Here is an 11,416-nt window from a genome sequence, read left to right as displayed (position 1 = left end):
ACACACACACACACATATATAGAAATATGACACACACAAATAACAGCAGTTAAGTAGTTTAAGAATGAGTGGATTTGGTAGATGGAAACCGAAAGAAGCTTCTTGCGTGTATGTATATATATATATAAAATTAGCTGTATGTGGTTGCTTGTCATGCTAGTAGTAGTGGAAAACTCTTCTCTACAACATTCCTGTAAATAACAGTCAATCACTGATGAAAATATGTTTAAAAATCTCATTTTTTTAACTGTTAAGGGGGTTTGTATGCAGTGACACATATTTAGGTGGAGGTTTTGTGTTAAATTCAGTCTTTTCAGTTTACAATTAACTAGATAGGGGTAAAATATTTGAAAAATTTTGCTTGAGTGAAGTAAAATTTTACAAATTCTACAAATATTACTTTACTCTTCTACTTTAACCCTAGGCTACCGATGCCTTGTGAGTGGATGTGGTAGACGGAAATTGAAAGAAGCCCATTGAGAGTGTGTGTATGTGTGTGTGTGTGTGTGTGTGTATGTATTTGTGTGTCTTCGTGTTTGTCCACCATCCCTATCACTTGACAACCAGTGTTAGGTGTGTTTACATCCCAGTAATTTAGCGCTTTGGACAAAGAGACCAATAGAATAAGTACTAAGCTAATAAAAAATAAGTCCTAGGGGCGATTTCTTTGACTAAAAAACCTTCTAAGGTGGTGACTGAAACAAGTAAAAGAATACTATGTAATGTATGTATATGTGTGTGTGTGTGCACGTTGCTGGACCATGTTGTACCTGGCCTTCTTCCTGAGTCACAATGTGGCTTTCGGTCAAATCGAGGCACAACTGATGTGCTCTTTACCATCCAACAAGGTTAATGAGAAGTGCAGAGAACAACTGTATTGACCTGCATCAGTGTTTCACTGATCTTACCAAACTGGGGTGTCCAGAAATGTCCACAGGGATCATTTGATTTCTTAATGACATGAAAGCATGGCTTTGTGCTGACGGTGAACTACTAGAACCCATCTCAGCTGAATCTGTTATTAAACTGGGTTATCTGTTATTAAACTGGTCCCTACATTGCTATTGTTACCTTGTGAGCCTAACACTTAGCACACAGCAATACTGGTATCTACATTTGTTACTGTCCAAGAAGGAAGCTTTTCAAAATCTGTTGCTTTACTGCAGTAACAAAAATGTTCATGACTCATTCATGATCTCCTTTATGCTGATGATTGCTGTCTCATGAGCCACAGTGAGGAAGGTCAGGGATTCCTCATGGGGTCTTTTCAACTGTGTGTGATGAATTTGGACTTACAATCAGTCTTAGAAGTCTTTAGCCATGCTACAACCAGCACCAGCTAAGCCATATATCTCACCATTGATATTGTTGTTGTTGGCACTCCGTCGCTTACGACGTCGAGGGTTCCAGTTGATCCGATCAACGGAACAGCCTGCTCGTGAAATTGACATGCAAGTGGCTGAGCACTCCACAGACACGTGTACCCTTAACGTAGTTCTCGGGTATATTCAGCGTGACACAGTGTGACAAGGCTGACCCTTTGAATTACAGGCACAACAGAAACAGGAAGTAAGAGTGAGAGAAAGATGTGGTGAGAGTACAGCAGGGTTCGCCACCATCCCCTGCCGGAGCCTCGTGGAGCTTTAGCTGTTTTCGCTCAATAAACACTCACAACGCCTGGTCTAGGAAACGAAACCACGATCCTATGACCGCGAGTCCGCTGCCCTAACCACTGGGCCATTGCGCCTCCCACCATTGATATACATCAAGGGTAAAAGGTTAGAAGTCATGGATATGTTTTTCTGCCTTAGTAGCACACTATCTGGATTCAATATCCATTACTACTTGGAGTAGTTGACGTTAGGAAGGGCATCCAGCTGTAGAAACCACGCCAAATCAGACTGGAACCTGGTACAACCTTCTGGCTTACCAGCTCTAGTCAAACCATCTAATGCTGGTTCCAAGCAAAGTGTTCAAGTCGTGCTGGTTGAATGGTGCAGGAGTTGAGAACAAGCTTAAGATGGTCCCTGGCAACAAAAAATTCTTGCCAGTACAGTTACTGCTTCCATCTCTTACAAAGATTTTATAACTAGCTGATTTTCTTTTCTATTCAATAAGTTTTTGGAAGTACAGGGCAACGAGTCATAATGCCAACAAAGAATATAAACATCATTCACTGTTTCATTCATGTGAAGCCATGAAATGTCAACTTTCTCAAACTGTCATACACCAACACACATACACATGGAGAACAAACTTTAAACTTTGATAAGCTGCAAGAGAGTGCAAAACAGTTAATAAAATAAAATTTTCCTTTTTCTGTAAAACTTATTTTGTAAAAACATCTCCTAATATAATAATGAGCATAGTGTTTTTATATATTTGTCCAGAATCACGCCGGATGTGAGAGAGGAGAGAAAAAAGTAATTCAGTGAAGGAGAAGTAGTGAGAGTAATAGCCCTGACTGAGAGGGAGTGAAAGAAAGTAATAGCAATGGGAGAAAGGAAGGGGTGATAGATGAATAAGGAAGAAAGGGGTGAAAAAAAAATCAGCATTTCAACCCTGTGTGAGTATATGTGTGTATGTGTGTGCATGTACAAGGGAAGTATGTGAATGTTCATATGTATGATCATTATGTACCTTATTTTGTACTTTATTACCTCTGCCTTAGTGAAGGTGGAGGTATTGTTTTCAGTTGTGTTTGTTTGTCCATGGACAAGATATCTCAAAAACTGCTGGATGGATTTGGATGAAACTTTCAGGGATGTTTAGCCTCATGACTGGCATGAATTGATTAGATTTTGGGGTCGATCTGGTATTGGACAAGGATTCTGGATTATTTTGCCTGTTTTTTTAGTTAATTTTTGAGAGTAGTCGGGTTCATTTTTAGCATTCTTGTTTGTGAGAGCAGTCGAGTTTATTTCAGATATTCTCATTTTAAAAATCATCTCTGGTTAATCGCTGAGAGGACATTGGTGTTTTGGTGGAGGTTTGCATTTTCTGAGTTTATATATAAAATGCTACAATTAGCCGTCATTATTGACGGCACAGGGTCAGCTAGTACACAAATATTTAATCAGTAAAACTTTTGTATATTATAGCTTTTTCTTTTTTACTTATTTCAGTCATTAGACTGTGGCCATGCTGGGGTACCATCTTGAAGAATTTTAGTCAAACAATTGGACCCCAGTATTTATTTTATAAGCCTGGTAACTTATTCTATTCATCTCTTTTGCTGAACTGCTAAGTTATGGGGATGTTAACACATCAACACCAGTTGTCAAGCAGTGGTGGGGGACAAACACTGACATGAAGACACACAGACACATATATATCTATGTGTGGTAGACAAAAACTGAAAGAAGACCATTGTGTGTGGGTGTGTGTGTGTCTGTGTGTGTGTGTGTATATATATATATATAAATACACATACACACACGTACACACACACACACACACACACACATACATATATATATATATATATATATATATATATATATATGTATTTATTTGTGTGTCTGTGTTTTCCCCCCACTTCCTTGCCATCACTTGACAACTGATGTTGGTGTGTTTTATGTCCCCGTAACTTAGCGGTTTGGCAAAAGAAACTGACAAGATAAATACTAGGCTTACAAAGAATAAGTCCTGGGGTGGGGGTGGGGGACAAACACAGACATACAAACATATATACATATATATACGACGGGCTTCTTTCAGTTTCCGTCTGCGAAATCCACTCACAAGGCTTTGGTTGGCCCAAGACATTGCTTTAGGTTCAGTCCCACTGCATGGCACCTTGGGCAAGTGTTTTCTACTATAGCCTGAAGCAAACTAAAGCCTTTTAAGTTACATCTGGTGGACGGAAAGTGAAGGAAGCTCATCATGTGTGTGTGTGTGTGTGTGTATGTGTATCTCCTTTCCTTGATTTCACATGATAGTTGTAAATGAATGTTACCATCATACAAGTGGCTTCCTTTGTTAATGCTCTGTGAAAACATGTTGGGTCAAAGGGAAACTGGTGAAGGTTGGTGACAGGAAAGGCATTTGTCTAAAAAAAATCTGCCTCAACAAGATTCTGTTTGACCCATATAATCATGCAAATGTGAACATTAAAACAAAGATGATATATATATCCACTGCATATTACCTATCAAACAAGTTACTCTTAACACTGAGCTCAGGTTGAAAATTCAATGTTTTATCTTCCTTCAACAGCTTGCAAGAAATTTTGAAAACTTTGATTAACATAGGCGAAGGAGTGGCTGTGTGGTAAGTAACTTGCTTACCAACCACATGGTTCCAGGTTCAGTCCCACTGCATGGCACCTTGGGCAAGTGTCTTCTACTATAGCCTCGGGCTGACCAAAGTCTTGTGAGTGGATTTGGTAGACGGAAACTGAAAGAAGCCCGTCGTATATATGTATATATATATATATATATATATATATATATATATATATGTATGTGTGTTTGTATGTCTGTGTTTGTCCCCTTCAACATCGCTTGACAACCGATGCTGGTGTGTTTACGTCCCCGTAACTTAGCAGTTCGGCAAAAAGAGACCGATAGAATAAGTACTAGACTTAAAAAAGGCGGCGAGCTGGCAGAATCGTTAGCACGCCGGGCGAAATGCTTAGCGGTATTTCGTCTGCCGTTACTTTCTGAGTTCAAATTCCGCTGAGGTCGACTTTGCCTTTCATCCTTTCGGGGTCGATAAATTAAGTACCAGTTACGCACTGGGGTCGATGTAATCGACTAAATCCATTTGTCTGTCCTTGTTTGTCCCCTCTGTGTTTAGCCCCTTGTGGGCAATAAAGAAATAAGAATAAGTACTAGGCTTACAAAGAATAAGTCATGGGGTTGATTTGCTCGACTAAAGGTGGTGCTCCAGCATGGCCACAGTCAAATGACTGAAACAAGTAAAAGAGTAAAAGAGTAACAATGATAATTTAGATACACTAATTTCTAGGAATGATATTTTTATGTCTATGTCTTATTACAGCTATAGCTCAAATATGTTTTTATGTATTTACCTGACCATTGATTCCAGCTTTTGTAATGATTTAAGATACTTTATTTGAGCTTGTGATAATTCATTCTCAAGTGACTGGACCTAGAGAAAAATAAAACAAGATTAAAAAATCATTGTGTTTTAAATGTGTCAAGGAAATTTAATTTCATCAGTAATGAATTCAGTATCTATATTAGTGGTAAGATGAAGATATGTAGTTAGCACAGAGGATAGATAGCTAGTATGCTAGTTATAGTATCTTATAATCGTGAGATCAGATCCTTCAAAGGCAAAATTTTTCAGCCATGTGGGCTTGGGTTCAATCCTACTGTGAAGCACTTTGTGCATCTTTTTCTACAGCCCCTGGCTGACCAATGTCTTGTGAATGGATTTGGTAGATAGAAACTGTATATATATGTAAATGATGGGCTTCTTTCAGTTTCCATCTAACAAATCCACTCAACAAGGCATTGGTTGGCCAAGTTGCTATAGTAGAAGACATTTGATGAAGGTACCATGCAGTGAGACTGAACTCAAAACTATCGAAAGCAAACTTTTTAATTACACAACCACACATGGTTAGCACTGCAGAGAAGGAGGTAACCTCTCATTAAGTTGAATTCACAAAAAATTATCAGTTTTATTTTTATTTATCAACATGGCTAAATGAACAAGAGTCAAATATGACTCTTGCACAGCCTCAGTCATTGTTTATTCCTTTTATCTGTCTGATTTAGAAATCAGCAATAAAGAAACCTCATGATAAAAGGATCAAAACTGATCAAAGAAAATGAGTGATGCCAACCTTTATAATCAGGTTCAAGCTCCAGACTTTTTTCTCTTATCTGACTAAAATGTCTTGTAGCAAAGTTTATTTAGAATGAATATGCATGTCATCATTTTGATTTTTGCCGTTCCCTGTGTGCTTAGTAATTTATTATTGATTTGGCAAACATCAGCATGCATCAATAAATAACTTGCTTCCTGAATTCTGTAAAAAAAGAGCCACTATTCTCTTTCAGATTCATTGATCTGGGGGTAGCTTTGACTAAAGAGGTACAACCAAGTCAAAACACTTGTGTCGAAGTCCCCTTATGTCAATGAATTGAGTGTGTTTGTCAACATACATCATCTGAATGAAGACGGTGTTCTCTGATGGTGAAATACAACAGTGACTAGCATATTCACATTCAAATCTCCTGGAACATATTAAGAATGAATATTTACATCATTGTTATGATTCTTGTTGTTCACTGTACCCATGATGATTACTGTTGGTTGGCACCATACCTGTGCCACATTAAATCATGCTGGTGCCACATTAATTGCTCCCTGCACACACTGTAAAGCAGCTGGCATTAGTAAGGGCATCCAGCCATAGAAACCTAGCCAAATCAGAGTGGAGCCTGGTACAGCTCCTCTGCTTGCCAACTCTGGTCAAACCATCCAGCCCATACCAGTATAGAAAACAAATGTTAAAGGATGATGATGATGATGATGATGATGATGATGATGATGATGATGATGATGATGATGATGGTAGACATTAATGCACATCAGCAGATAATTTATTTGCTGAATTCTATAAGCAAGAGCCACAAACTCTTGTTAAATTCATTAGTCCAGGGTAGTTTTAGCTGAGGAGACACAATGATATCGAAACACTGGGTGTCCCAAAATCCCCTGACTCAAATGAACCAAGTGTATTATGATATTATGAACACACATTTATCTGAAAGATGTCATTCCTCAATAACAAAATACAATAGCGATTAACATATTAACATTTAAATTTGCCAAAACATATTAAGAACTAATATCATTTTGATTCTAGCTGTCCTCTGTACAAATTGATAAATTGTTAACATAAAGCAAGCCGTTCTTTAAACACCACCATTACAGCGATCAGTTTAGTTATATAGTAAATGGGAAGCTATAAGTTCAGTTTTATTTGGACAAGGTGTATTGAAGTGATAAACAACTTGCGTTACCTTGGTAACCTGAGATTTGGTGAAAGTGGCGGAACCAGTGAGTGTTTTATACTAGCCAAGAGATAAGAAAACTTCCATCTGTAGAAATTAGTAAACTGATTTTTATCAGAACACCTCAGTATGCCATATATAGTGATGTTGTGTGTACAGACAGCCATCTCAGAGAGAAGGAAAACTATGTCAATACATGTGCATATGTACATGTGTGTGTGTGTTTGCATGTGTGCATGAGTGTGAATAAGAGTATGTGTGTCTGTGTGTTTGTATGAGAGATTCTGTACATATATGTGTACATGACAGTCTCTAGGGTGTGTGTGTGTGTGTGTGTGTGTGTGTGTGTGTGTGTGTCAGTGTGTATGTATTTCTGCATGTATGTGTGGATATGTGAATGCAATAATCGTGTGAATAAGAAAGTCTGTATGTTTATATGTGCATGACAGTGTGTGTGTGAGAATGTGTATGTGTGCATGCACCTATGTGTGTGCATGTGCATATATTTATATATATATATTTGCAAGTATGCATGTATTTGTATATATGTCTGTATGAAAGAGAAAGTGTGTGTGTGTGTGTTTCCATGCATATTTGTTTGTATGCTTGTTGTTACTTAGTGAGACAGAGTGTGGAAACTTTAAATCAAACTAAAGATGGATGGAATCATGATTTGAATCTGTGGAGCTTCAAGATTATACGAAGAAGTTTAGAAAATTAAAAAGTGTGATTTGATTGTTATGGGAATGCAATGAGGTGAGAACAGCCGATGACTATTGGGAAATAAATGCATTATTAAACTACTGACTAATGTTATGGAGTGGAGCAAGACAGAAATATAATAGATTTGTTTCAGAGAGTTGCAGCGAGTTAGGAACAGTTGCAGAGAAATGGTGGGGGCAGACTATTCAACAGAATTATTTGTCCTGTAATAATAGCGTAAGAAGTGAAGCTTAATATGGTGACGGTGATTTCTAGAAGTAGTGGGGGGGGGAGGATAGTTCTGCCTGTGCAAACATTGCAGATTTTTTTTTTTTTTAACTCTTGGCTGTAACTGTGCATGTATATTTGTGCATGAGATCGTCTGTAGGTGTCTGTGTGCATGCCACTGTGTATTTGTGTGCGAATATGTGTATGTGTGTGCATACACACATATGGATTGAGTCTCCCATCCATGTAGGCCATGGTGAAATTTGAACTTGAAATGAAATGCACTAGAACAAATACCACAAATCATGTGATCCAAAGATCTTAAAGTTCCTCCAAGTCACTGCCCTGGATTAGTACATTTTCTTTTGACCTTCGAAGGATGATGAAAGCTATGGTTAACCATGGAAGAATCTGAGCTCAGAGCAAAAAGTGTGATAGTCAAAGAGCATGAGTAAAAAAAAACAAAACCAAAAAAACAAAGATTGAAATTCCTTCTTAAGCCACAGAATCACAAGGCCAGATTCCCAGATTCTGTGGTGTTATATATTCCTCGCCTTGATGGGCCACTGGTCCATTGCAGGATTACTCATTTTTGCCAGCTGAGTGGACTGGAGCAATGTTAAATGAAGTATTTTGCTCAAGAGTACAATGCATCACCCGGTCCAGGAATTGAAACCTCAGTCTTATAATCATGAGTCCAACGTTATAACCACTAATCTCCATGCCTCCATGATAGCATGAGTATTTATCTGATATACTAAAGACTCTACCAAATGGCCATCTTAGTCAGGGTGTCATTGTTTTGGTAGTAATGGTTTCTAGTAAAGGTGACGTCAGTCAGTAGTGATGATAGTGTTGGTGACAAAGTAGGAAAAAGCGCCCATGCGACACCACGTAAAGGCAACTGTGCAGTGTCACATACAAGCGCCTTGCGGTGCCACATAAAAGCACCTGTGCAATACCACATAAAAGCACTCATGCACTGCCTCATAAAAGCACCCAGCACACATTGTAAAATAGTTGGCGTTAGGAAGAGCATCCAGCTGTAGAAACCATACCAAATCAGACTGGAGTCTGGTGCAGCCTTCCAGCTTGTCAGCTCTAGTCACACCATCCAACCCATGCCAGCATGGACAATAGATGTTAAATGATGATGATGATGAATACTAGTTTGCAGGGAAGAAAATTGCAAGTTCACCTGTTTATCATGGAGCTCTTCCAGATTATGTTTATCAGCATTATAAGTGTTTTGTAATTCCTGTAAAAAAAAAAAAAATACATCAAGACAATTGAAAGGAAGTAATACCATAATCTCACTCCAATAAAATAATCATAAAAACATAAAAAAATTTTTATTTTCTGATTTCATTCTTTCACTAAAAGAGACATAATAAACCCTCTCCCAGTGTTTTGTTTTTATTCTTTTGTTTGTTTCGGTCATTAGACTGCAGACATGCTGGAGCACCAATTTAAGGAATTTTAGTTGAACTAATTGACCCCGCTACTTATTTTCTTTTTAAGCCTGTTATTTATTCTATTGGTCACTTTTGCTGAGCCACTAAGTTATGGAGGATGTAAACACACCGATTGTCAATTGGTAGTGAGGAACAAACACAGACACAAAGACACACACACAAACCCTTGCACACACTCTCTCTCTCACTCACACACACACACACACACACACACACACGTGACGGTTTTCTTTCAGTTTCTGTCTACCAAATCTACTCACAGGATTTTGTCGGTCTGCCCAAGGTGCCATGCAATGGGACTGAACCCAGAACCATGTTGTTGGAAAGCAAACTCATTAGCTCTGTACCACAGTAAGAATAACTCAGGGGTCTTTAAATTTTCTTTTTTTTAATAATTTTTGCCTCTATGTAATTATTTCTAATTTAGACATAAGGCCAGCAATTTAGAGGAAAGGGTCAGTAGATACCACTGATTTCAGTATATGACCAGTACTTTATTGTATCAACCCCTGGGGGAAGAAAGGCAAAGCTGACACCAATGGCACTCAAACTCAGAATGTAAAGAGCTGGAACAAGCACTGTAAGGTATTTTATCCAACACTCTAATAATGATTCCGTTGTTCTTCCGACCTTCTGTCTCATTAATAATAGTTCTTGTCCCTTTATCACACTTTAGCCTCCCAACACCTGACACACAGCCACCTCCCTCGATACTGCAATCCTACTCAGTTGAGGGGTATGGTGTTGCAAATTACTTGGTGACCTCATACCTGCTGTTGCCATTAAAGAAAGCAGCACCGTGTTACAATATGTAAAGTGGTTGGCATTAGAAAAGACATCTAGATGTAGAAACCCTGCCAAAGTAGACATAGGAGTTTGATGCAGTCATCTAGCTCATTGGATTGGATCTTGTCAAACCATCCAACCCATGCCAGTACGGAACATAGACATTAAATGAGGATGATAATGACGACCATTATTATTACCATTATTATATTCTGAGTTCAAATTGTGCTGAGGTCGACTTTACCTTTCATCCTTTCAGGGTCGATAAATTAAGTACCAGTTGAGCACTGGGGTCGATGTAATCGACTATCCCCCTCACTCAATAATAATAATAATAGGTATTGTCTCACTCAATAATAATAATAATAGGTATTGTCATACAGCAGTATGTATGTCCTCCAGAGATCCTGAAAATTGTAATCTCTTTCCCTTCGCCCACTCATCCTATCTGGACAAACACCTCAAAAGTAAATAGATACCTCTCATTATACTGTTTTGTTTGTGCAGATACCAGTACTTTAAACTTGTTAAGGTATTTTATGCACAAAAGCATGTCTAGGAAATACTAGAGTAAGTATTCAAATGCATGAAATTTCATTATTTTGTTTCTAGAAATAAATCTTTCAAGAACGATGGTATCTGTTTACTTTTAAGATTATTATCATCATCATTAAATACCCGTTTTCTGTGCTGGCATATCTTGGACAGTTTGACCATATCTTGTAAGGCCAGGGGCTGCACCAGGCTCCATAGTCTGTTCTGAGACATCTATGTATATCGGTCATTCTGAGACTGTGGTTCCCCCATTATTTCAGAATTTTATATTTGAACTTTATATTGGCTCTATGATTTGAAAAAGAAACATTTTAAAGCATAACTTGTTTTTCTACGCACTCTTCAGTTTCCACAGTTACTTTATTCTGCTTGTCAAGTAAATAGGACAGATAAAAATTTAGTGTCTTGTCCATGCTACCAGCAAAAGAAAGTAAAACACATGATTTTTTTTTTTTAACTGAGAAACTAATATCATTTTCACCTGGCTGACATTCACCTAAGATGAAAGCCACTCCTAACCAATATAACTTTCAAAGCCAAGATAAGGTGGGGGAAAAAAAAAAACGAAAAAAAACAAACAACCTTAATTTGTCTGTGCCGTTCGCTTTCTGTGTCTTGGAGTTTCTGCTTTAGCTGCTGGATACATTTTCCTTGTTCAATATTCGATTCTGATAG

The 11,416-nt window shown here is 38.0% G+C and overlaps 1 protein-coding gene across 4 annotated transcripts in view; it reads right to left on the bottom strand.

Annotated features, from left to right (window-relative positions):
- LOC106883441 (centrosomal protein of 112 kDa) overlaps positions 1 to 11,416 on the bottom strand; it is a 141,344-nt gene that overhangs the window by 117,547 nt on the left and 12,381 nt on the right. For all 4 annotated transcript variants that reach the window (XM_052978267.1, XM_052978263.1, XM_052978269.1 and 1 more), the window contains exons 4-6: positions 11,324 to 11,416; positions 9,124 to 9,183; positions 5,036 to 5,115 (exon numbers count right to left, since the gene is read on the bottom strand). In XM_052978267.1, the coding sequence (XP_052834227.1) occupies positions 5,036 to 5,115; positions 9,124 to 9,183; positions 11,324 to 11,416 (233 nt within the window). The remainder of the gene's footprint in view (positions 1 to 5,035; positions 5,116 to 9,123; positions 9,184 to 11,323) is intronic.

The sequence above is a fragment of the Octopus bimaculoides genome, chromosome 2, assembly GCF_001194135.2.
Source record: "Octopus bimaculoides isolate UCB-OBI-ISO-001 chromosome 2, ASM119413v2, whole genome shotgun sequence".
NCBI classification, from domain to species: domain Eukaryota; kingdom Metazoa; phylum Mollusca; class Cephalopoda; order Octopoda; family Octopodidae; genus Octopus; species Octopus bimaculoides.
The sequence above is the reverse complement of the archived record's forward strand: the minus strand, read 5'-3'. Positions and strand labels throughout refer to the sequence as shown.